The 27,830-nt window shown below is 37.0% G+C and overlaps 1 protein-coding gene across 2 annotated transcripts in view; it reads left to right on the forward strand.

Annotated features, from left to right (window-relative positions):
* Positions 1-11,514: 11,514 nt before the first annotated feature.
* Positions 11,515-27,830, forward strand: part of LOC134531789 (box A-binding factor-like) — a 335,983-nt gene continuing 319,667 nt past the window's right edge. For both annotated transcript variants that reach the window (XM_063367716.1, XM_063367717.1), the window contains exon 1: positions 11,515-11,714. In XM_063367716.1, coding sequence (XP_063223786.1) covers positions 11,681-11,714 — 34 coding nt within the window. In that variant the 5' untranslated portion in view covers positions 11,515-11,680. The remainder of the gene's footprint in view (positions 11,715-27,830) is intronic.

The following is a 27,830-nucleotide window of genomic DNA, read 5'->3' on the forward strand; positions in this document are numbered from 1 at the left end:
TTTTTTTATGAAATTCTTCCGAATGTGGGTGACGGTTTAAAAAGAGACGTACTAATTCATTTGAAAATTTTGGGTGCTCCGTTAAAATTCGTCAATGCAAACAACAGTCACCAAAATAATTTCTATTTATACGATTAGAAACGCGTTCCTCAGGGAAATGCAATGCACCACAATGGATACACGAAATTTAAAATAGTCCTAAGGCAGGATATTGCACAGGAGCAGGAACGGCACATTTATAAGTCGGTAAATAATTATTAAGTTCTAAAGCCCTACGACGTCTTCCGTCTCGACGTCTTTGTTCTTCTAATCGGCATTATCGTTGTTCGTCATTTTCAATAGCTACACGTTGTGCCGCACGCTGCCGCAAATCTTGCAGACGTCGATCTCATGAAACATCTAAATCATAAGACCTTTCTGCTCGTATAATGTTAGTCAAGTTTTGCAAGCATCTTACTTTAGCAGCACGTGTGGGACGAGCGGAAACCTGGTTATTTTCATGAAGGTTTTCTTGAAATGAGTCTTGACTGTGTGAAGTTTGAGAAACCTGACCAGTTTGATGACGATGTTCTTCAAGGTATTTTTGAGACGAGCTGCGGCTTCGTGAAGTTTAGGCATTTTTAAGTGAACACATGAGTTAAAAAGACACAAATAATATAAGTAAACAATTGATTTTCTTGGTCTAACCTCAAATCAAACACTCATTGGCTTAGTGTTGCTTAAAAACGCCATCTACTGGAGTAGCTTTACTGTTGTTGTGTCGTTAAAGTTAGTTAGTTGCTCCCAAAGAAGAAAATGGTATTATTACTCGCCAATAGATGTCAGGAAGAGTCATTTATGTTTAAGTTGATTATCGATAAAGTTTATTATTGAAAACACGGATAAAACGACATTTTCTAAAAATAAATCCTAGCTAGATAGATTTATCGCCCCCGAAACCCCATGCATACTAAATTTCATGAAAATCGTTGGAGCCGTTTCCGAGATTCAGATTATATATAGTATACAAGAATTGCTCGTTTGAAGATATAAGATTAACTGTAAAATCTATTCGTGTGTATATGGTATTTTACCAATACCAAGTAAAAAAAAAAGTAGTAAGTAAGAGATACATGATCACACAAGATTAAAATTACTGCTTCCCATCCATTTGGTTGATACATACTGACAACAAATTATTGCTTACATATTACTTGTGGTTTTTTATGGTTACTTTATGATTTAAAATACAATTTGTTTAAGTGCTGTTTAATTTCGTAATTTAACTTTCATTTTTGTGTTTGGTTGCGTTCTGATACGCAATTAGAAGGTAATGTGGTTTTATCGCAATTTACCATAAAATATTGTCCCTAGCTTTAGTAAAAAGAATCTTTCTATACTCACTAATTTGTATTCGAAGCCCACGATGATTTGCTCGCGGCGCACATAAGAGAGATCAGGAGTGGGGGAGGTAATGTCTGGTGATCTACTGAGCAATCTACGGTTCATAGCTTTCTTATCTCTTGAACAACAAGGCCGATGTTCCATTGTCACTCCTCTCATTCATTAATCCTGACGTAAACATACAATTTTATACACAGTGTTTCGCGCCCGTAATACATCCACGTAAAAAAACATTTTCCAACGTAAAAGTGCCGCCGAAACTGCAGGCACGAAAATAAATTAACTTTCAACAAAAATAATTTTAAATATACTTTACTAAATATCTGATCTTTCATCAACGTAACAACTTTTTCTACATAGGGACTGAGCTGGTGTAACATTATAAGCGTTATCTTAAAAACTCGGCGAACCTAAGATAATATACAAACCGCACATAGTTAGATGATTTTTTTTTTAAAAATGCAACCTACCCTTATAAATCTTAAGCGCGCAAGAATGCCCTATCACACTGTCAAATTTTCGCTTTCAACAGCTTCCAATATGTTGAGTCAAATTAAGTTGGAAGGTTATAACGTCATCGATAAACGTCACCAGCGCAGCTATGTTTGACAAGTTGGATGCCTTGAGTTTCCTTCAAATATCTAAAATAAAGATGCAATCAGACAATAAAATCTTGCCTATCGAATACGGAAATGACACCCGTTTCAGTCACAACAAATCTTTAAAATAACGAATAACATATGGACAATTAAAGGGGTTATAAAAATAAAATAACTAAAATAGTGATAATACGAATTTCGTATGATATAATTGCATATGAAAAAAGGAAATTATGTTCCAATTAATTTAAAAATCACTGAACATTTATTTTTTTATGTAATGAATATTATTGTGAGTTTAATGTATATCAGTTACAAAATTTCTAAATGGACAAATAGCGTAACAATTCGACAATTCCACCCAGCACTGCGATGCGCTATTTAATTTTAAATGAGTTTAAAATTGGAAAGTTTGAGACAGCGTAGCCCAAAAATATACTTTGATAATGTGATATGATTTAAAACTTATTTGAGGTTATCTTTCAATTTTTATTAAATATATAAAATTGGAAACCTTTTTGCCGTACCATTCTGTCTCTCCAACTCTGTGGTAAAATGTAGTTGAAGACAAATATTTGACTGTGTGACAAGGCCTTAGTAGAATTCATTGAAAACCTTACAATTTGTCCTGAGTCGACGAGTGAATACTCGCAGGGGCGAGTAACGAGTAAAGCAACGTTGAAGAAAAAAATAAATAAACACGAGCTAGAGTAAGGTGGCGACAGAGACGTGGCAGGAGGATATAAGTAGCTGGTTCGAGTCCCGGACGCGCGAGTGACACTCGCTCGGCGAGCTTCTGTACTGCTCGAACGAGCAGCCCCAGCAGAAGAGTTGACTACCGGACAAGAGAGAACACCTGACGACCTGCGAGACTGGTTAGAGTCCCCGGATGAGCGAGCATCACTCGCTCGGCGAGCACGAGTTACCCAACGAATAAGAAAGCGACGAGTCCGCAAGGGGCCGAGGGCTTTCGGGCACAACGGCAGAGGACGAGATGTTACAGCGCACCAACAACGAACGAGTGGGAGCAAACATCGTGCTTCGAGTCCTGCGGTCGTTCAGCGAGTCGTCCTGGGGCTGACGGGATGCGTAGGTCAACGAGTTCCTCGTCCCTTGGGGAAGCCATACGTGCCGCCAAGAGCTGGATGCTCTCCCGGCTAGTTGGAGGAAGGACTCGCCCGGCGAGTTGGAGGGAGGACTTGCCCGGTTAGTTAGAGAGAAGACTCGCCCGGTGAGTTGGAGGGAGGACTCGTTCGGCGAATTGAAGAGAGGACTCGTCCGGCGAGTTGGAGGGAAGACTCGCCCGGCGAGTTGGAGAGAGGACTCACCCGGCGAGTTGGAGAGAGGACTCGTTCGGCGAATTGAAGAGAGGACTCGTCCGGCGAGTTGGAGGGAAGACTCGCCCGGCGAGTTGGAGAGAGGACTCGCCCGGTGAGTTGGAGGGAGGACTCGTTCGGCGAGTTGAAGAGAGGACTCGTCCGGCGAGTTGGAGGGAAGACTCGCCCGGCCAGTTGGAGGGAGGACTCGTTCGGCGAGTTGAAGAGAGGACTCGTCCGGCGAGTTGGAGGGAAGACTCGCCCGGCGAGTTGGAGAGAGGACTCGCCCGGCGAGTTGGAGGGAGGACTCGTTCGGCGAGTTGGAGAGAGGACTCGTCCGGCGAGTTGGAGGGAAGACTCGCCCGGCGAGTTGGAGAGAGGACTCGCCCGGCGAGTTGGAGGGAAGACTCGCCCGGTGAGTTGGAGGGAGGACTCGTCCGGCGAGTTGAAGAGAGGACTCGTCCGGCGAGTTGGAGGGAGGACTCATCCGGTGAGTTGGGTGAGTTTGAGGGTGGACTCGCCCGGCGAGGACAACCAGGTAATCTGCATGTCTCGAAAAATTCAAGTACACAGGAAAAAATTAAAATAGCTGAAGGACTGTCATGAAAGACATGTAAAAGTCACTAAAAAAATCAGTAATTGTGCTGGAAGTGAAGAAAAATTTATTCCAGCAGCATTTTGCTATTTGGCCTTGTTGTTTGACGTTGGAATAGTTGGAGATTGTCCACTTCAAACATGCGGTGATTATCTCTTACTTTAAAACAGTTCCATACCTACGAATATTTAAAAAAAAATTCGTATAACGTTTGCTCGTGTTTAATTTTAGTTATTATTATAGACCGGATAAATTCGCGGATTCATTTCACGTCAGGCTAAAATTCAAACATACATACCTTTGAGCTGCTATCGCTATTAGCTTAATATTAATCTGGAGCGCTCCGGGCCTATGGGAAATCCTCAACCAAAGCAAAATCCAATCACAGACAACCCAGTCGAGACTGCTCTTGAGTCAGCAACCAACGAACTGGCGCTATTTGCCCGAGTATACTGAGGACTGTGTAGTCCACCCTGGAGGTCATTGAATACGCGATTTTTTCCAGTCCCTTGTTAATAAAATATTTCCTTTTGGTACAAAGCTTTCAAGGGAAATTTTACTGATAGGTCCTAAAACGTCCCGATGTTGGTTCACCGGGTATCTGCAGATCGAACCAGCTCCCGGCCGCAAAGAACCAGGCGGGTACAGTAACTGTTAAATATATCCCTCTATGGAGCTCGAGAAAAGCACTGGTGTTAATAATCATCCATGAAGCTTCGTAAGCTAATGCTGCGTTACTTTCTTTGAGCTTTAACGCACAGGAATCATCTTGAAGCGTTAAGGTGCTGCCTCACACGCCATGCTGTGTTTTTTTTTCTCGTTTTACTATAGTTTAAGGACAATAACTGTATATTTAACTCCATACTTCGTTTTCATTTTTTGTTCTGGCACAAATTTTATCAAAGGATATTTACTAAGTGTCATATAAAGAGTGTCAAACATCATGCAAATACTTGAGCAACTTTTTACAACAGTTACCTCTTTCTAGGGACCGGAAATATTCGCGATTGCAATAATTCCACAATATTCTATGTCATTAAGCAAATACTGCCAAGACATTGGCTACTGACACGCGAGACGTGTTAACTGTGATGCTCGTGATTCGTTATTTCTTTAGTTGGGTGTTTTTCATTGGCTAAGAGTTCTTCAGATAAACTAAATCATTGTAGCAATATGGAGATAAGCGTGTTTGGATTGTAATCTATCTCAAAATGAATCCGCGAATTTTTCAGGATTCTACCTATATCACTAAAGATCCCAGGCTTTCTCGGCCATTTTCTGGATTTGCTTGGCTTCTTGGTCGTAGCAACGTTGAAAGCGATGATTTCACCGACGTTTTGGTCGAAGTTACTGCCGCCATCATCAGAGTTGCAGTTACCAGTTGCAGCCAATCATAAAATACTCTTCGCTCAGACGAGAGTATTTAAACACAGGAGAATTTTCTAAGAACCTCAGTAAATAACCGCTACCCTGATGATGGCGACTGAAGGTCGACCGAAACGTCAGTGAAATCTTCGCTTTCGACGCGATTGCAAACACATAAGCCAAGAAACTCCAATTACCTATATCACTTTAGTAAATATCCCTTTAAAATATTTGTGGCTAAACAACAAATGCAAGGGAAGTATAGAAGATTTACAGAAATAGTCAATATTAGACACGAGAAAAAAAAAAGTAAATATTTCGTTTGAGACACCACCTTTACAAACATTCAAAACGTTGTAAAATTTACAGCCAAAAACACTCTTCTTCATTCCACGTGCATTTTATCCCCGTTAGACGGCGTTACACAGAACTCGAAAGTAAGAATTACACGTAGTGTATCTACGAAGACATAATATCCAGAGCTATGAGGAACCCTTCTTTTATCGTATAAAAGTCCGTGATTTTGCTGAAATTTCTAACGACGTAGAGGTCAAATAACGGCGGCGAGTTCTAAACGTAAAATCACTAACGGGTTAGGGACCGGGAAAACTCACGGGTTCAGTGACCTCTAGGATAGTCTCCACAGTCCTCTGCACACTCGAACAAATGTCCTCTGCTCATTGGTTGCTGGCCTGAGAGACGTTTCAACTGGGGAGAATGTGATTCGTTACTTCATTGTAAGAGGATCTCTCTCTGGCCCGGAGCCTTCCTGACAAACTGTAAGCCAATAACAGCAGCAGCAGCACAAAGATATAAGTATTTGAATTTTAACCTATGGAGAAATGTATCCGTAAATTTGGTAAATTTGATTTTAGATCATAGTCTTTACTGGCCAGAGTAACTTATTAATTTATCTTGGCTTCTGGATTGAAGTTGCAACAAGACAGCTCAAAAAACAACCAGCAATTATATATACAGAGGCCAAAAAGTATTTGATAAAATTGAGTCAAAGAAAGTGATGATTATAGGCAGAAGGAAAATTCGCCTTTTAAGTGACTTCTAGGATAGACTCCACAATCCTCTAAATACTCGGGTTAATGTCTCCTGACCACTGGCTGTTGATTGGTGAGACGTTTCAACTGGATAGCCTTTGATTCGGTTTTTGTTGAGCTGAGGGTATCTCATCGGCCAACTGTTTTCCCTATCAGCTGTGTGCCAATAACGGAAACTGCTTTGTGGCATACATATTGGAACATTATTCTATCGTGGAGTGAATCCGTGAAACTTTCCAGTCTCTCTGTATTAATTAAAAAAAATAACTAGAACGATTTAATTCTTAGTGTGAATATTTCCAATGTATTATTTTGGGAAGTTAAAGAGTTCTTGTTTAATTTACTTATGATTTCTTATTCATTCCCTTCCATCCATAGGCACTTTTTTTTTTTACATTTGAAGTACGTTTTAATAACACTCAAAAATTATTTACTAACCCTATTGCTATGTTTTTTTTCAAATCTGGTTGTATCAATGAGATTTACCATGAGAGCAAGTTTTTTTAAATTTAATGAGTTTTATTTATCTGTTTAAGGATCCAATAAAAGTACAAAGTTTCTCACAAACTCAATTTTTTTATTTTCTATTTTTAATTATTTTTTTTTAATTTTAGAGTGACACTAAAAATTGAAAATAACATTTTATTACGGGATATCAAATGCTTTTATCGAATGATGTACTAATTGGATTTGTTATAGGCTTATAGCTTCAGATTTCTGCAAATTTAAGCGTTTTTATACGGAAAAGTAGTAAAAATTTGGAAAATCACAAAATGTGAATTATCTCCTGAACGAAGGTTTTTTTTGAAAAGTTACTGAAAATATTTATTTAAACAGGTCATTTGATATTAAGAGTTTGGTCATAAGTAGCGGCAGGCATTTTTTGCGAAAACATCTGAACTCCTATAAGACTGCAACATGGTAGATATACCTGCACCAACGGTTTCTTCCTTGTGATTGGCGACCGTCTGCGAGAGAATTCGTTGCCACTCAATACACATTTGCTTTCGCACTGAACGGCTGTGATTAGTATAGACATGCTAAATTCGCGTATTCATTTCGCGATAGGCTAGCATCAAAACAACTATACCTTCGTACTGCTTCTGCGATTGGCCCACATTTTATTCGGGGAACTATGAGCCAATGGGAAACACTAAACCAAGAAAGTGCCGAATTACGGACAGCCTAGTAGAGACGTCTCACGCGTCAGTAGCCAATGAACATGTGTCATTTCCGCGAGTATTTAAAGGACTGTGGAGTCTATCCTAGAGGTCATTGAATCCGCGAATTTTGCAGGTCTCTAGTGATTAGTGTTGTAACAATCGGCATGTGCCTGAGAGAAACTCACCCAATTTCAAAACACACACGATGCTACAGTTTTTACTACCCATTTATTAGCTTGACCTGTATGTATGAATGAATGGAATATGTAATAAAATCTTCCCATTCAATTTTTAACCCACTTTTCGACGTCCGAATGTGTTGAAATTTTTGCATACATATAAAGATATATATATTTCAATAACTTAACACCTTAGTGTTAAGGGGTAGTGGGGGAAGGAGTCAAGGTTCAGGAAAATCTAATTTCGAGCTATGGGTAATAACCATGCTTTTTGTGTAGGGGTATGGTGGTAATTTGCCCCGGGGTCGACTGTGCCTCTTTATGAGGGTGGGGGGAAGAGAGTTAAAGACCCAAAATTGTGAGAATTTTAAAAATCTATGCTTTTTCTATTTGGAGTGTTTCCGATGTGCCCGAAGAGGGGGTGGGGGTAAAGCCCTTAAATTTAGAAAATTTTAAAAATATATTCTTTTCGATTTAGAGTGTTTCCGAGGTCGTGTTATGGTGGAAAAGTGTCCGGGATTGGTTAATGTCAATATGGGTACTACATATATCTGAAATTATCTGGCTACTCTTTGGGCGTTACCAAGTGTATGATACGGACATTCCGTCAGTCCGTGTTGATTTCGGCACAGATTGTGTACATATAATTAAACCAATAGCCATTCAGTTTCCAGCGAAATACAGCTATGGTACTGCTGAAAGGAGAATGTTTCCATTAATACTGAATTGGGCATTTACCGTGCATAAAATGCAAAGTTGCATTATAGATTAGGCTATGCAGTTGTTTATTTTGAATCCCATTTTTTTTTTTTTTTTTTGCTGCTGGACAGGCTTATGTAGCCCTTAGTCGCGTTAAGTTACTGGATGGTATCCAAGTAGAAGAACTTAATTGCTCTAAGGTAACAAGAAAAGTTCCATGAATGGTGACGTATTAGCTGAAATGACTAGATTACGCGAATATTAATGACTATTAATGACTAATTTTAAGTTCATTTTAACAAATAAATACTTTAATCACTAATATTTAGTATTTTTAATTTGTTAAAATTACTCATATTCATTTTTATTTTATTTTAAGACTAAAAAGAATAAAATAACTTATAGTTTAAAAAATCGCTTTTATCGTTGAATAAACTAAAAATAAAAATAATAAATTAAATTTAAATTTAAGTTTTTTGTCCAACAGCCAACTCTGTATAACTAAAAGCGAGGTGTTCTCCCGTCTATCATTTTTGTAATGTCTATATCCTAAAATTAGTAAAAACAAAATTAAGACAATTTATATCAAGCACCTCACGTTTTTAGTTATATTTGTGGTGCATTATTTGGCTGTTGAACAAAAAACGTAAATTTTGTTTTTTAATTTTTAGTTTATTAACGATAAAGCGGGTTTTTTAAAAGTTATTTTTAAACTATAAGTTTATTTAACTTTCAGCTAGTCCGGAATCTTTTCACGAAATATGCGTGCCCCTAACCATAAGGAACTGATACATTCTGTATACTCTCTCAATAACCTTTTTGTGTAACTTTCCTGAACTCTAGTGTGTCTGTATTTCCCGCAAGCCAAATATCCTTGTTGCGTGGTAAGCTACGCAACATTTAATTCAAATTATTCATGTTAAAGGTTTTTAATAGATGTTTTCTAAAGAAAATTTAATTCTCAATTAATGTAGGCCTATAAAGTGATGCTTGTACAAGTTAAAAAAGGTCATCTGCGTTTTAATGTGTTGTAGGCCTATAATGGATTTTTCATTTTGAATGTGAAATATATAGATACTTGAAAAATTCACGGTTTCATTTCGCTATAGGCTAAAATAAAATATATTTTCGGTTTTTTGCTGCTTCACTGATGGGGTCACAGTTTATCTGAAAGACTCTAGGCCAATGAAGAACCTTCAACAAAAGACGTATCGAATCACAAGCATCCCATTTAACAAGTGTCACGAGTCAACAGCCAATGAGCAGATTCAAATTGCCCGAGTGCATAGAGGATCATGGAGTCTATCATATACGTAGATAATTAAAATCGCGAAGTTTTCGGGTCGCTAGTGATATATATATTACTTTTTATATATAAAGGTAGTCAACTTGTTTTTAGAATCATGCATATTTGAATTACTGGTCACTAAATAATCTTGAATGTTACATTTTATCGACACATGTGAGTGTAAAGTTTTTGTGATTTTCGAAGAATCACTCGCACAGACAGAATGTCAACTGCTCTTTGAGTTAGTTAAGTGTAAACTGAGACTTAAAATTTACTTCGTGGATGATGAATTTTTTAGTTTATTCGCATAACAACACGCGTATAGCCTATACATGCAAACAATGCATACATTCATTAAACTAATAGTATGTAAGTCGAGTTATATTTAAATAAAAAGCAGTTTTAAATGGCGAACGTGTGTATCGCTTTATAATTGTATGATAATGCCTAATCATTTGAATGTTATATTACCTACTTCATCTATCTATGTATATGTGGAATTACACAGTGGAACAGGTGAAAAATTTAATTTATTATAAATTTATTTTTTAAAAAAAATAATTTTTTTTCCAAGGAAAGCTGTATTAGGTTACAGTTGCACACTGAAACAGTTAATTATAACTGTCACAGTATTAAAATGTATTTCTAATATAATAAAGCCAAGTCAATAGCACAAAGAAATTTCAAAATGCTAATAAAATGGGTATTTTCAACAGATTGCATCAAACCTTAAATTGTAACCAGCTAATAAACATACATTTTTTTTAACCAAAATTAAATTGATTCTTCTCGAGTGAAAAAAAATGTTAAATTTACAAATGGCTATTGTCGTAATTAAATCAAGTTTTCCTCCCAAAATATACTGAGAAAGTGTTTTTTTTTTTACTGATAGGCCCTATGTGTATTTCAGGTTTATTCTGTCAGACTATAACTTAATGAATGTTTATTTGAACGATTGTACTCTTTAAGTACATAGAAACGAAATGGTTAAGAAAAAGAAAAGTTATACGTTTGTTGCGAGGTACGTAAATTAAAATATTTAAGTCCTGTAATATGTAGAATGAAGTATTATAAATTCGACAGTGTAGAGCAGAGGACAGTATATAAAAAAAAGGTTTGCCATAAGTAGAGGTACGTTAGTTATTTCTTTACATCTGCATGCTTTACGGCAGCCATGATATTTTGGCCCGATTTATGTAAAGCTTTATTTTTTGTTTTGATAGAATAATTTCAACTAAGTATATAATGGTGTTTGAATACATAAGATATGATACAGAGTAATAATATTGCAGTCTGAGATACTACCAAGAAGAACACTCAAAATAACTTAATGTATTAGATTAAACATATGAATTAAAACTAAATAATATTGTACATAATCACACAAATATTTTTGTGAGCAAAATGACTAAAAAAAAATTAAGTCAAAAGCAATGTTGAAAGGTTAAAAAAAAATCAATTTTTTTTGGGTAGTTAGTTTTAGTTTAGGATTGGGCTTGCAATTAGCTGATCTGGTGTTATCTCAGATGAAATTTAGCCCGTGCGTTATAGTAAAACGGTCAGTATTCACACATGTCCACGCTGTCAGATTCCTCGAACAACTATTTCAGATGGGCCCGGCAATGTTTTTAGCCGTCCACCGCACGCTAACCATCGACGTTGGAACGTCTGGTCGTGTTTGTGTGATAGTGTGGAGAGGGGGAACATTTCCACCCCTCCCGAACGTTTTTCCTTCCCCTCCCGCGGCAAAGATCTCATGGGTGTATGGGTGTCCACTCCCCCCCCCCCCCCCCCGCTGCTGCTACCACCGCGGCGGCCAAAGTACCCCCCCTCCCCTTTTTTTTCCCTCCTCCACCCCTCCCTCCTCCAGCGCCGCACATGCTTGCATACGTACACACAAGCACAAGCTCTTCGCCCGCGTGGTAGCCGGGAGCGACAGACTTCAGGCTTCCCCCATAACGTGCTTCCTTCTCCGGCGCGGCTGCGAGGCGAAGAAGACGTGGACATCCCCCTGGTGCTTCGACGTCGACTCTCCGCCACCATGACGTTCCGGCAGGACTACTTCCGCTCCTACGGTGAGTTCTTTGCCCGCATAATCTTCTCTTCTCTACCTGGAGCTGCGTCCACAAACCCCTCTCCCCCTCCCCATTCCTCTATCAGCCACGCCCCCGCGGTAGGGGAGGCTTATCTTATCCCATCGACCGGCTAACGCCCGTTTTCCGCGGCCGCCAAGGTGCGGGTGTGTGCAGTCTCGTTATCGCGCGAAACAGCTGTGCATAGATTACAAGGAGCGTGCTGTGATAATAACGTTCCGGAGCGCGGCGTGTTGGTGCGCCGATGCAGTTGAATGAACGTCCCAGCGTTTGAGGGGGATATATTAAAACGTTTTTATCTTGGGTGACTCTCCCCTCCCTACTCTTTTTCCCCCCTTCTTATCTACGTCACATTTTAAGTTATCTTTAAGTTCCCCCCCCCCCCCCCTCCTTTCCAAATCATTGTATTTTTTTTTCTCACACGTTGTAATCACTTGCAGAATTTGCCTATTTTCTTTGGCTAAATAAATACTTAACTCTAAACATTTATGTTATTGGCTGTGTTCTAATTCAAGTACACGGCTCTACTTGCCAGCCAAACAGGTGGTTGTCATTGATGTGTTTCTAAAAACAAAGATAATAATTCCTACTGAAATGTTTAACAGAAACTAGTAATTATTTTTTTACACCTTATTTCTGGCACACGAATTAATGTCAACATACTTTAATATCCTTACTATATTTTGTAAGTCTCAATCGGTATGCATAGGCGTGTATTTGATTAAACTTCCTTATAAAACTGTATAAATATATGTTTTATCCAATGTATTAATGCCTGTAAAATTATAGTAGAAAAAATGTTAAGAATCTTTAAAGTACTTAAATATTCTATCGTGTAAAAAACACAAAACTGTTTTGAAAATTGCGATGATTCTCTGTCTCGAAATATTTCAGTCCATTTATTTAACCCCACACGAATGTTTTGTAGAAATCGACGAGCAAATCATGCAGGGTTGACCCATTTTAAAATAAAAAAAATAAGTAATTTTAAAATTCACAACGAAGATCCCTTGTCGAGCGTTTTAACAGCTCGTCACACTGTAAGCAATATTTTGCTATGAGAGAATATTATCAGTCGCCAAGTTTTGACTTTCATAGTAACGTCTTTTACGTTAGGAACGATCGTGTATTATTTTACAACAGTTAATTCGTTATTTGAATAAATTATTAGATTAACTAAAGACAAATTTATAATCCCTTATATGTAATTAATGTTCAAGTTTCACAAAAAACTGACTACAGCTTGAAAGAAAAAGAATGCTGATAATGGCCAAGATTGTGTTTGAAACTCACAGTATTGGCCTAAATGTTATTTAGAATTTATGCTTCAGATAATTACAATTATGCTACCTCAACATAAGCCATATACACAGTAAATTATACATAATAATATTTTTCAATCAATTTTATTCCTTGTCTTATTATTTTATATGCTATTCGAGTATATGAAAATGCGGTGTTACTCAATATAAAGTTGAAAACAAACCTAAAAATAATATTCAATTATTTTTATATTAGTTTATCTATGTATATCTTTGCATACGCTAAACTACAACTTGCCATGTAATTTTTAAAACAACTTCAATTGATATATTTAATTTCTATACGCTTACACTAGTTTTCTTCCAGACAATACCGCAGCAAGTAGGCCGCAAACTCTATTGTCATCGTATAGCACTTAGCATAACATAAGTCACAAGTAAATATAAGTTTAGTTACTAAAGAGTAGGCCTACCACCGATACTATTAATTTCAAAAGTTACTTTGTCGATTGTAATTGCAGTGATCTTTAAAACTTGTAGATAATATATTAGGCCACTTAGTAATAAAATGAAAAATAATTTACATGAAATAACAATTTTACCTCACTTTCTTGGAAAATAAAAAAAAATGTTTGCAGTGTTTACACGAATTTATGTGCTTGTATGAATACTTTTCCCAAGTTACTTCAAATTTTGTTGAATATTTATGCACCTCAAGCTATTTTGAATTGATTATTTAAATATTCAAAGATTTAATTACGTAGACTTAGAATGTTTACAAATATCAGGACCACTGGAAAATTTTGTCAATATAGGTTTCTTCTTAATTCACGGTTTTGTAATTACACACGTTTTTCTTCAATGGCCGATAGCTAGTATTGACTCAGGGATTTATGCATGTTTAAAAGTTATTCACTTAATTATTTTCTTTATAGAGACTGATTTTTAGAGAGTTGAGTTGTAAGCAATCAATGTGAATAAATGGAACCAAGATACGTATAAAATATAGTTTGTTAAGAAAATTTGCAGTCATTGTACCTAAACATAAAATTACGTCAGAACGTTTGCACATGCAATAAAATTATTACATAAGTATTCCAATTCTCGTGTAACCACTCTTTATATGATCTTCGTTTTGATATTAGCGTTATTGATTACACCATATACCTACTTCTAACTTAGGTCTTAGACTGGCTAGCAGGAAAATTTGTTTTTATTTAATAACTTTTAAAAATTTCAAGATACTGAACTGATTTATATTAAATGTATTTAATTCTTTGTGCGATATCTGCGATTCAGTTTTTTTCTTAATACTGTTTTAGAATGTTGGTAAAATATATATCTTTATTACCTATTGGTTATTAAGTTTATATTACATACCATATCAAGCTTTATTATCGCATTGCCCATGTGCTAAAATTATTGTTTTTTTAAGCCTAGAGTCTAAAAAATTGGCTTAAGTTTTTTATAATGTTAAGGTACTATAGTTCGCATAAGTTATCTTTAAAGTATTTGTACTCTTTTTGGCTAAATGTGCTTTTATAACCTAAAGGTTTTATCCTTGTTTCCCGTTATTACATAGGTACATTTATGAAATCAGCAGTCCTGCATTTGGGAAATATCAATCATTTGAAATATTTAATTTATTAGCACTAGTGGCCATCAGTAATGTATGACTTAACAGACGCAACATATTTAAAATTTTGCTGTCAGAACAACACCATGTCAACTAAATCGCTAGTGGTTCATTTAAATGAAATATTTGTTTATACTTAGAGTTGGTTGCACAAAAATATTTAGTTGGCTGAACTTTATACTAGCTTAAGAGAAACATATAATTATTTTTTTTTTGGTTGCTCGAGTTTGGTTTAGTTGGCAAGATATTTGACTATCTCATCAATATGTTTATTTTGCACTATTTACACGGGCATTTTCTTAATATTAAACGATAATTTACTAAACTGTATTCCTTGTGCGAAATTTACATACGTTATAAAATTTTATAGCTTCAAACTATATTCGAATAAAAATCCAAACAAAATAAACAATTTTCAGCGCTGGTGATTCAAAAATTACATTAATTGGACAGCGTATTCTTGGAAAGGCCAGTCAGCATCTCTTTGCAAGAATTCGGAAGCTTAACCAAAGAAGTGTTAAATATTTCACTAACATTGAATAAACATACGGTTAAGACCTGTTTTCAAATTCTTATAGGCGTATTCACACTTAGAACGCTAATTATTCGTGGCTTGCACCGACACAAATGGTACCTCATTAGAAAGTCATTAGCACCGTCATTTTCAATTGTATGTAATTTATTTTTGTAATTTAGTAATATGGCATGGAAAATAAGGGAAATTCGCTATATATTATCCTCGGAACGTCTTTAAATTTCTGGGTCATAACAATGTTCTTTAGTTCCATTTTCAAAATTTTGCTTAATTATAGCATAGTTTATAATGTAGTATAACTAGAGACAAGTAAAACTCGCGGGTTCATTTCGCGATAGGCTAGAATCCAAGTGCGTGTAACTTATTGCCGCTTCAGTGATTGGAACACAGTTTGCCTGAAGGACTGTGAGCCAATGAATGACCCTCAACGTAAGAAGTATCGAATCATAAGCATCCCAGTTAGCAGGTGTCACGAGTCAGTAGCCAATGAGCTGGTGTAATATTACTGCGTACATAGAGGATCGTGGAGTCCATCCTAGGGGACATTCAAACCGCGAATTTTTCCAGTCCCTAAGTTTAACGCCTGAAGTTAATAGTGATTGGCTGATACAATCTCTCCTGTAGGTTCACTGGCGTTTAGAATGGACTCCATTTCTAGAATGACTACAATTGTATCTAATAATACTGTAAATAAACACTATATTAGAGCTTTTTATTATATTTTATGTTTTATCTCTGCCTTAAAGAAGGGTAATTTTCTGTATTAAATTTTTAAAATTGTCTTGGCGCAAAAACCTTTGAAACCAGTATGGCGCATTTTTCTTCCTCTCCCCCCTGCCCCATAAGTGAAAAGATTGTAAAGCCTATTATTTTTTAGTATTTGATTACTAACGAAACGCGGATAATGTATTTTTTTCAAGAGTTCCTGTATCACAAATATATTTTTTTAAGTTAATTACTTATGTAAGTCATATTCAGCTAAGTACCTATCCATATTTATTTTTCAGAAAAATACGTTTTTCTATAATTCCTGCGTTTAAGGTGAATTTTTCCTCCTAAATATGTTCTCATCACTAACATCTTGAAGTTGAACATGACATTTCTCTAAATTTTTTAAATACACACTTCAATGAAGCTACCTGAACGTATTTATTTTGCAAGAAAGTGATAGACATAACATAGCAAAACAATATTCAAAACATATTGTACTTTATAAGTACAATATCCAAAACATATTGTACTTTATAAGTACAAAATATTTTCCTTCCACTTAAGATGCTAGGTTCTTTACTTGCATGGTCTGATGAATTAACATGAAAAAAATAAGAAATAAATATTTATTTTAATTCTTTGAATTATGCTTTGTTTTTTGATTACTAACAATTTTTACTCTTATAAATATCAATATCAATAAATAATAAAAAATCAATATAGTTAAATATAATTTTCCTACGAACATGATTCTGTATATGTATTCAAATGTATTCATTGTTTTACACATCTGAGCTCTCTGAAGTTACCACCCAACCACCTGGCCAACTTATGTGTTGCGTTCGCCACAAGATGCGTTTCCAAAGTCGACAATCCTAACTCCACTTCACCCCATCTCCCCCCCCCCCCCCCTATTTGTTATATGAAAATGAACGCTTAAATCAATGCACTGATTAAATTTCATGATTCAAAGAACATTTGGGTGATATGTGGACAATCTGAGTATAATAAAGGCTATCAGATAACAACTAACTTTATTAGCATGACACGGCAAAGTAGATAGAATTTTGGAAAACAGTAATTATTATTACTTTTTTCATTTCTTTGGCTACTGACATGTTTCTACTATATGTGTTAATGTATATAAAAAAAACGTTCAATCATTATAAGGACTTTTTTTGCACGATAGGAAACTATGTCAACGGTGGTGAAAGCTGAATATTTTGTGAACTATTGAAAATGGAATGCATCCAGTTCTATACCACCAGGAAACCGTGTTTCAAGCGCAGTTTCCAACGACGAGAAACACAACCAATAGGATTATTAAAAAAAAAAAAAAAAAAAAAACGTTTTACGACGTAGCGAGCAAGAGCCCCCGAAGTTTCGAAACTTCAGCACGGAGAAGAAGAAAAAAACAACATGGTTACTGGTGGGTTACATTCTTTCGTGCTTTTTTTCCCCCCACCTCCCGCGCATCCCTAAAGAGGTTTGATGGCGTTGTCGCGGGTTCAGGATACACGTGTAAGGCCGGGTTCGTAAACTGCTCGAGGAACGCAACGGAGCAATATCGCAACACGCAACCAATGAAAGAAGTTCACGATCATTTTAAAAGCACGGAAGTCGCAAGACGTCACCACCCTGCAACTTATTACTGCATACCAGTAGAAAATGCATTTCCTGCCCGGCCCTTCTTTCGTCAATTCATGCTGCTTATCATGAATACGAATGAAAACATAAATAATCTGATCTAAGAGCGTTTTTTTCTTCCTCTGCGCAAACGTTTGACGACTGAGAACGTCGTGTAGCCGAAACGAAACAACATCGTATGGCCTTCCATGCACTTAACGCCTGCGTCTTTTAGAAGTTTTCGGAACACTTCACTTCAAATGAGAAATTGTAAGCCGAAACGCAAGTTGGGCGATGCTTGCGTTGCGTTGCGTTTTTTTTTTTGCGTGTTGCGTAGTTTATAAACAAGTACCTATTTGAAAATATGTTTTGTATTGAGATTTTGAGTTTTGCGTTTCTTGTGTAGTTTACAAACCCGGCCTAGTGCTGGAATTATAGCGGCGCGACAGACGCGACGCAAAGGATGCGATGTGACGGCAAAAAAATTGCGTCGTTGAGAACACATGCGGTATTTTAACCGCGCAACGAACAGAAACTAAAAACGAGATGTACAGGTAAAAATGTTTCTTGACATCACATCCATAATTGTTTACAAGTGGGTTTTAATTATTGACTTGTTTAAGAAAAAAAAGTTTAATCCAAATTTAATATTTATTCGGATAAATCGTTGCGATGGTAACTATGTATTCTCAAAGATATCATTATAAAGACTTTAGTGAATAAAATCTCAAAAATATATATAAAAAAAATTGTTTTACTATGCACCAGTTGGACAATCCTTTTAAAACCAAGTTTCTGAAAAAGAATAAACTTTCTATTTTGGAAGTATGTCATTCTCTGATATCACAGATATTTCGAACGGGTTGGCTAGGAAAATATTTTTATCGTGTTGCACCCACTGCGCCATAGTGATACCAACTTACATAAGCGTCAGTTACACTGAAAGGTCGCTAGCCACTCGTGGGGTGGACAAACATATGGCATCAGCTGATTTTGGCTTGCTCTCCATATGTTAATGAATTCACTATTTTTTTTTTTTTTTTTTGGCCTTTCTGGTGATTTCTCGTTCGCTCACAGTTATCTCTTAACCACATTGCTTTCTAGCTGCTTTTAATTGTTTCTAGTATCATCCTTAAATTATGAATATAAATTACCAATGTCTTTTTTTATTTCCTTTCAAATCTCCTACTTCAATGTTATTTGAGACCTCAGCGAGAAACCTAACCATGCAGGGGCGTAGCCAGGGGGTGGTTTTAGGGGTTCAAACCCCCCCCCCCCTAGAACCAAATCTTTAATTAATTCCTTATTCATCACTCAAACAAATTTCATATTAAAATTAATAAAATTTTTACCATTACAATATTTAAATTTAAGTACCGAAAACTGCTAATTTACACCTAAAATCCAAATTTTCCCGGGGGAGGATCCCCGGACCCCCCGCTTTAATACGGGGGGGGGGGGGAGGGGGCATGCTTCTTATCACCCCCCATACACAAATCCTGGCTACGCCACTGTAACCATGCACTCTTCCTCATTCACGCGTCCGAATATTACAATCTCTGTTTTTATTTTATTGATTTTTTTTTGTCCTTTCCAGGAGGTCCAGGTGATCATGAAAATTTAATAGTAGGTTGATTTGGGCCAGCCTTATTTATAGGCTTCCGTCAAAAAGGCCGTAGACAGGATTTTGTGAAAAAGGGAGTCCGTACAAACACTATATAATTTATTATGAAAACGTTTTCTTTATAAATGAATTAAAAATATTACATTATTTTCCCAGGATATCTCGTCGTGTACAAACAGAAATTTAAGTAATGATTTACTTGATAATGGTAAAATGAACATTTAATATTTAGGTTTTAAATGTATGTATTTTTTTAAAATAATTTGTTCTATAGTCAATTGTTTGATTAATTTGTAAACACAAGCCCTTAGTAAATATTTAATAATATTACCAAACACATGAAACACACATGTCAAGTTTGTGTGAAGACATGCTTCCGGTAACACGTATAAATACAAACGGACATTAAACAGAGACTACTTCTGCCGCTTCTATGTATAAGGCATGTCGGGCTGTAAGGATGTTGGAAATATACATATTATTGTATCCCAATAACCCATTTTTTAAACGTTAGTAGCTAAGTTGTTATTTTCTCTTTCTGTCTTTGCTTTTTATTTTGAATTCTTTTAAATCCTGGAGGACATTCGTCCGGACCTCAGGACCTCCCCCATCGGCTGCGTCCCTGCAGTCAAATAATCCTCATCCTCCCAGGAAGCGACACTCTGCAGTAACCAGGGCCGGTGCAAGGTAAATTGGCGCCCTAGGCGGTAAAAAACCTTAATGTCCCCCCCCCCCCCCCCTTTCCCGACGGACACACCAAAAAAAAAATTTCCTTGCCTAAATATACATCACGTAAGCCTAAGATTTTGTCAACAATCAAATGTAAGTAGACTTATGTTTTTTTTTTTTACTTTTTTACTTATTACAAATCATAAACAGGTCACCGTGGACTTTAAATAATTACTTATATCAATATAAGCATTCCAAACTGTTACAAAAATCCATTTTCATCTAGTTTCAATAATCGTTGAACATATCATATGAGCTGTTATGTGTCGTGCTGCGCCGCCCCCAGCTACTTGGCGCCCTGGGCGCTGCTCCACTTTAAACGGGCAGTTGCAACACTGTGCAACCACGGGCAGGGCAGGGCGAGTGGCGGAGAACTAGTGGACCAGTCTTCGAGTTCACTCGCTGGGCCAGAGCGAGTGGCGAGTCAGCCAGTCAGCGTGATACGAGTTTTTTTTTTTTTTTTTTTTTTGCGACGAGTGTGTTTTGCACAGGCGAGTTGCGTGGCTGCAGGAAGACAGGATTCCGTTGCTTGGGGTGGACCGAATCGGCTGGCTGTCCACGTGTGACAGGTTGAGGATTTCCGACTGGCCCAGAGACCTCCGGAATGAACTGCGAGACAATTATTGCAGAAGCAGCATAAAGCTATATATGTGCTTTAATTATAGCTTATGGCGATATGAATCAGCGACTTTTATCCGGTCTCTACTATGTAGTAGGAGTTCATTGGAAACCTTACAAGTTATGCGATACGTGTGGATCACGTATACGCAGTTATGGGCGCTGCAACGTTCAAGGTCATTATATATATATATATATATATATATATATATATATATATATATATATTCTATTTAATAGTGGGCTTTCAAAAGTTTTGAAATGGGGAGGGGTCCCGACAAAAATTTCTCGACGGCCCGGGCAGGTTGCTGCTGACGGTAAACTCGCCCGACGCAATCAGACGCTACTAACGGTCGCTGTATGGAAAGGAGAGGCGTCTTCCCCCCCGCCTGCGAGGAGGGAAAAAGCTCGCCATGTTTGCCAACCGCCGTCGTGCGGGATTAAGTTCAGCTTCGTTTGTTTGGCAGCTCTGCACGCACTCTGCGCAACGCTTGCTCGTCTCGCCCGCGCCGGCGATGTGACGAGGACGGCGGGCGACAGCGGGCCGTAAGCCACGCGAGTCACGCAACGACGCAGCCGCAGCGAGATGATCGCGGTCGTCTGCGAAGCACCTTAACGAACCTTCTGCTTAGAAATTGTAAAAACAGTATAAAAATAATTTCCCCCCGCCCCCCTTATTTTCCCTATGGGCATATTTTGTATCATGAAAACATATGAATAGTTAAAAAGTGGTTGTCTGTAAAGTAGGTTTACGGACGATAGTTTAACGTGACAACGTCATAACAAAACATTGATGAAATGATTGCATACTTTTATGAATAAAATTGAATCATTTTTATTGAATTATCACTATTTTGTATGGATACAAAGAAGGAGTGAAATTAAATCTACAATTTAATTGATAAATTTACTTTTATTTGCACTCATTTATTCAAATATATTTATTACTTTAACGAACAGATCATTTCAACTATAACTTTTATACATGTTTCTTATTTAACTTCTTCCAATGTGTATTATTCTGTTAAGGATAGGACGATGATAGGAAAAGTAGGAAACGAATGGGAGTGTTTCAAGTTTAATGTGCCTCGAAAAAGTCAAATTGATGGTTGTTCCAATCGAGTGGAAGAGAGATAGATGCGACGCAAGCGTACAATGAGCGTAACGGGACAATATGCGTAACGGGACAATGAGTCATCCTTTTTCGTGCGTGCAGCCTGCGTTCATCGATTTATTAGACGTTGTCACGTCAAAAAGTTATGCATTTAATGTACACAACATCGTGGTATTATATGCCCGCAACGTTCGCGTCTTTATTGTTTCGGCACAATTCACTCAAACGTGGAAGGCAGAAACGCAAGCCGAAACGCAAGAAGTTGAAAGCTTTCCGAAGCTCGCGTTGCCTGTTTTATAATTTGAAAACATCGTTATTGAACTTTTACAAATTTACGTTTCTTGTGTAGTTTATAAACCCGGCCTCAGGCAGATCTCGACTGCCATGTCGATTTTTCAGTTAATTTTTTTTAGTTACAAATTTTTGTGAAGGAATATTTTGAATATTTAGTAACATTAGAAGTATATCTTCACAAATTAGATACTCGCTGAGGAACCACCGTAAAATAACTCCTAATGATTTAACTTAGTGCAATTAGCCCAACAGCCTGTTAATGTGGCCGATCAATGAAAACCAACTCTCCACTTTATATGTTTGCCTGGACTTGTGGAAAGAACAAAAAATAAAGAAAAGAAAATCCGAAATTGTAAAATTAGAATGCGTGACTGAGCATGAATGTTAGTTATGTTTCTCGCAAGACCTCAATAAACAGTTGAAGTACGAAATTGTAAAATATGTAAACAATATTTGTCATTTTAATTTTAAACAATTTAAATATAAGACTCTGTGTTACACACCGTAATTATTATTATTTTTTTTTCATTTTCTCGACAGTACTAGTTTATTTAAGGAATTATTCTACAATTCTGTCACGATACTTCACTTGCATTTGTTATTCTTTCACCAATATTGTTTTACGGATGTTCACCAAGTGTAATATAATGTATGTTAACATCATGCGAGTGTTCGTAATTATAATCACTTTTTACACCCATTACATTGTTTAAGTTCATACTATTTACCTAACTGTAGTTTATTTTCACAAATAGCAGATAATTCTTGGGATGAACAGCAATCAAAATCCATTTTTTGCACCACTTGCATTTTGGTGCAAGCAGGAGACCAACAGGTTACTGAAAAATGTGGAGGAAAGTACACATTCCGTGACACAAATAAAAATGAACATACTTTGGGAAAAAAAGACAAATCGGCGTAAAATCTGGTTACGATATTTCCAACAAAACATATGCAATGCACTGTATTTTTTTGTAAATAAACAGAAATATTCATGTAAAATTGCAGATATTTCTAAAAATTTGTACTTTTAAAATAAAATGACTCTATCGCTATAAAATAGCGCTCGCATTAATACTGGGTTCGGATTCTTACCTGGAATTTATGCTTTGTGTAGTCCAGGTATCTCAATAGCTAAAGTATATATTGTAAATCGTTCCCTGAATAGCTTTCCAGTACCTATTAACTGCGCACATTAGTAAGCAAAATGAAAAAAAAAATTAAACTAAGTTCAATTCAGAATATTCCATTATATTTTCCATGGTATAAACAAATAATGATTGAATGAAACATCAATTAAAATATAAAATGATGTGCTAATTTCCTTACGAAATACACAGTATTATCTCGAATAGAATATTTCATTCGTGCAAAAAAATCATAACATTTTGTTGTAGAACTTTACAATATTGTTTTTTTTTGTGGATTTACACATTATTTCTTGGCAACTGGTTCCCAAATGTATCTTTTGTAAAAGTAAAAAAAAAAAATATGTGTATTGTGGAAATATCCGTAGTTACAGCTCTTAATAGAAAATAATGGCATGAAAATTTACTTAACCAACACAAGCGAAGTGAGGGAGATAGTTTTACGCTTCAAGAACAGAACCCAGGGAGCTGCAATTTGCCTGCCAATTCCATCATTTGTTGCAGGCTGCATACAGCTTTTGTGTATGATTAAGTGATATGCCCATTTTGTACCGAAGGAATGTGAATTTCTTAAAAATTTATGAGTTTTTGATAGGAGCAGTACGTTCACGTTTAGCGTTCAGACTCCAAGGTTTTTTTTTTGCGAAAAAAAAAATGTGTAGATCGAGACGAAACATTTCGGTATTCAAAAGATTTTTTTTTTTTCACCACCGAATTCCTTTATTTAAAACTTCAGGAGTGAATGTGTGTTCTTTACTTTACTACTTCGCGCTTTCTGATGCCAGATTTAAGCTAAACATTGGTAGCATCTGAGTAATTATCGGTTATTTACAGCTTCAAAATGAGATATAGAAAATTCTGCTAACTACTACTTAATACTTAATATGAAGTAAATTGAATAAAAATCAAATCATAAGGAATCCCAGCAATGAATTTAACCCACGCATTGTCATAAACAGGACATTCAAGAGGGCTTATTTCCTGAAGTTAGATGCTCTGGCTGTAGGTTTCTGTATCCGACGTAGTTTAAACGGGGCAGATGTATTTTTCTTGGTGATTCACTATTGGACTTTGCCGGTCAGCATGTTTCAAGCAAACAGAACTGCGCGCGTGCTTTCCTTTGGGACTGTAAACAACAGTTCTGTTATGTCAAATAAACAAAATTTAGTCTCTCTGACCAATGCTTTAAATAGGGCCAACTACCTCTTACTCACCCCTGTGATTTCCCAATTTCCAGTTCCTTGGAAGCACACAACAATTTAAATTGTTGACAGATAATTGTTGACAGTGAAGTTACTTATGTCCGTGAATATTTTGACATAGCATAATCCTCTAATGTATTGAAATAAAAGTTTTATGGCTGCCATGACATTATTGGCTATGTCAAATGCGTATTGGTGACAGTAAAATAGTAATATTGTAATGTCCGCAAACAGTTAATTAGTGACGAAATTATGTATTTTATAATTACATAGTAATAACCAAACAGCAGTGCAAATACAAAATATTTGTGGGCAACGCCGTTTTACAAAAGTTACCCGATCATAGAAATAATTGAGAGTTCAAATATAACATTTTTCATAGTCCAGTTATCTGTAGGCAAATGACATGAACTTCGTACTTAATCCTCAAATATTGTAGGCCTATAGGTTCATGTCAAAATGTAACTATTTTTCGTAAACAATTTTTATATTGATAAATGTAAGAAACTGTGTTATTTAATGGTAAAAAATTCTGCATCCAACACACTGAGAATTTAGGTCAAGGTGACAGAGAAGAATGTTTGATATATTTTTGTAACGTGAGTAACTAATGACAGCTGTAAAATCAGCACTTGAACACAAGTCATCTTTGTATGGATTTAAAGAATAGTAATCTACAGACAGATTGCAAAATCATACCAGTAATAAATGTACGTGAGTGTAAGAGTATGTTCGTTGTCACTTCTAATATGAGTGTCATAGCCTCAGGTTATACGGCCATATGCTTTGTGGATTTGTCCTACATTGTGTTAGAAATAACAATAAATCGCATATTTTTGGTGTATAAACATTGCTCAAGTAAAGGGCATTTTTATTAGAAGTATTTAGAAAGCTTCCATCCATATAATTGACTTTCATTATGATAATACATCCGATTATGTTGTGCGTATTATCGAAATTAATTTATTACGTTAGAAGCCTAAACAATAGTTTCTTGGGAATAAAGATCTTTAAAACATTTCACATACTAGTTTGCTTGAATAACTTTTTTTTTTACTTGCTTGCGTGCTACGGGCTTTTCGGGGCATTCGCGTTGACCTTGGAGGAGAGGTTAGTTCTACGCGAACCTTGGCACGCCGGAGATGTGGCAACACTGCTCGGCCGTGCGCCATTTTGTGCAGCCGCCTAGCGACGCAAAAGAGAGCGGAACGAGCGACCGCGGCTTTGCAGCTCTTTCTCGCGAGCCGTCGTCGTTACGTAACGGCTTATTTTTGTGACGTGTTTATTTTTTAAGAGCAGTAACGACGTGATCTTAAGCACTTGGCGTGACCTCTCTACGTGCTGGTCGAACATAAATATTCTTCCTTGACGTAAAAGATTAACTGCGTAATGTATCGCAAACAGTCTTTAAAAAAGGCAAAACTATGTTCTAACTTTTTTTTTAAAGTTGTGTTTATAGAGCCAAATGAACTTACGGTATAAATTTTTTATATATATTGATGTTACGTGTGTAGGATATACTCCATTAACTCAAAGTTTTCTGACGTGTCAATACATTTCGTACATAATTGCCACGAAAAAAAAATACAATCTTCGGTCATAAAAACTAAAATGTTCTAATTTTTTTTTTTTACCAACGTACCTGTTCAGAAAAAATAATTCCATGGTAAATAAGTGTATCCGTTTTTCCTTATCCATGCTGCACTCTATAAATTTTATGCTGAACTCACAACCCATGCACAAATATCTTGATTTCAACATCACCACGACACGAAGGCTTGGGATGTTGCGGTTATATTCCGATGGGAAAAATAATGGGAAAAGGGGGGGGGGGGGGGGGGGGAGACGGGAAGAAATAAATAGAAAAAAAAAATTCGTAGCCGTGTTATGCGGCAAAAAAATATCTTCACACGCAGGCACACGAACTGCAGATTGGCTGGCTCTCCCAGGGTCGCGGCAACGACGGCCAATGGCGTCGCGGAGGACGTCCAAAAGGAAGAAACTAGCTTTCTGCAGGCGGCGTCGGTCGACCGTTTGGCCCGCGCCCCAACAAGGAGGGGATAAAGTATCGGGATTCAGATGTACCGACGACCACCGTGAGGGAGGATGCCGGCGGTAGTTCCGGCGGCCGCCACCCCCTCCGAGGCGCGCTGACGGCGACGCCCGACGCGACTGCGGCGAAGGAGCTGAGCGCGCCCCGCCGCGCCGCCGAGAAGAGGTGATAAGGTATCGGCTGAAAATTATTTGCCTGCGATAGTGGTTATCAGCTGTTTTTAATGTCTCTGTGTGTATGTGGCAGGGAGGGGGAGAGATAGCCACTCGGCGGTGGTGGAGGTGGGGTTGTTTGGAAAAGGGGGAGGGGGGGGAGAAAGGGCCCAGGATATCGTCGACGCAACAAAGTCATCCGTAAGATAAAGCGCGCGGGGTCGCGAGTTCGCCAGGTAAGGACTACAGTTTTTTTTTGTAACGCGTATACAATTTGTGAGGAGGGGAGATGGGGAGGGATATATTCTCCCTCCCCACGAAATCCTAAAAAAAACATCCTATCATGCCCACCAATGCTATTTTCAATCACTGTGACAACGTTTAACATGTGAAATCGTGATGCATTTAACGGTAACAACACCGTGGCATGCTACGTACATCAAGTCGGCGTTTCCAGTTTTCGGAACACTTCTCTTCAAGTAAGGTGGGCAGAAAGTTTGCCGATGGTTACGTTGGGTTTTGGCGACATGCGTGGTTTATAAACGGGCATTTGAAAAATTGTAAAATAATTACGTTATACTTTCTTGCTTTTGTTGCGTAGTCTATAAACCTGGACTAAGCGTGAAGATCTACAAATTAATAAAAAAAAATATTCTTTTCCTTTATAAAATATCCCTTTGGAAACCAGTTGCCAAAAAAGATAAAGAAATTGTTTACAACAATTGGCTATGGTTATTTTTGCATATATGAAATACGTTTTTCGTGATAATACTGAGTATTTATTACGAAAATTGACATATAAATTTATATTTTAATTCATGTATCATTCAAGCATAATTTATTTTCAAACAATTAAAAATATAAATTTAGACTTAATTTTTTTTACATCATGCTTGTTATGCGCACAGTTAATGGAACAGTTAACAGTTTACAACAGTTACTGGGACGACACAAAGCATAAATGCCCGGGTAAGAATCCAAGCACAGTATTGCCGGGAACGCTATTTTGCAGTGATGCAGTTGTTTTCGCACGAGGACTTGAGCGTGATGGGCACGTCACTGGGTCGCCGACTCGGTGCCCCGGGGTGGTCTGTACTGGGAAGCCCGTGATGCGTGAGAAGCCTGAGATGTACATCAAGTTCTGTCCCTGCCCGAACACGCCCGAATATTCCACCTTCGGCCAACCTCGGGATTTGTTTTATTTTTGCGCAGGATAAAAATGAATTCAAATATTAAAAGTGGTCGGTTATGTTAACTGCATTAAAACATTTTAAAACACTATGGACGGTTAGTAAGGTTAAGTATAGCTACATTAAAATGAACAGAGAAATATAAATATAGATATATAAATAAACCCGAGGTTGGCCGAAGGTGAATATTCGGGCGTGTTCGGG

This window comes from Bacillus rossius, chromosome 5 (genome assembly GCF_032445375.1).
Source record: "Bacillus rossius redtenbacheri isolate Brsri chromosome 5, Brsri_v3, whole genome shotgun sequence".
Lineage (NCBI taxonomy): Eukaryota > Metazoa > Arthropoda > Insecta > Phasmatodea > Bacillidae > Bacillus > Bacillus rossius.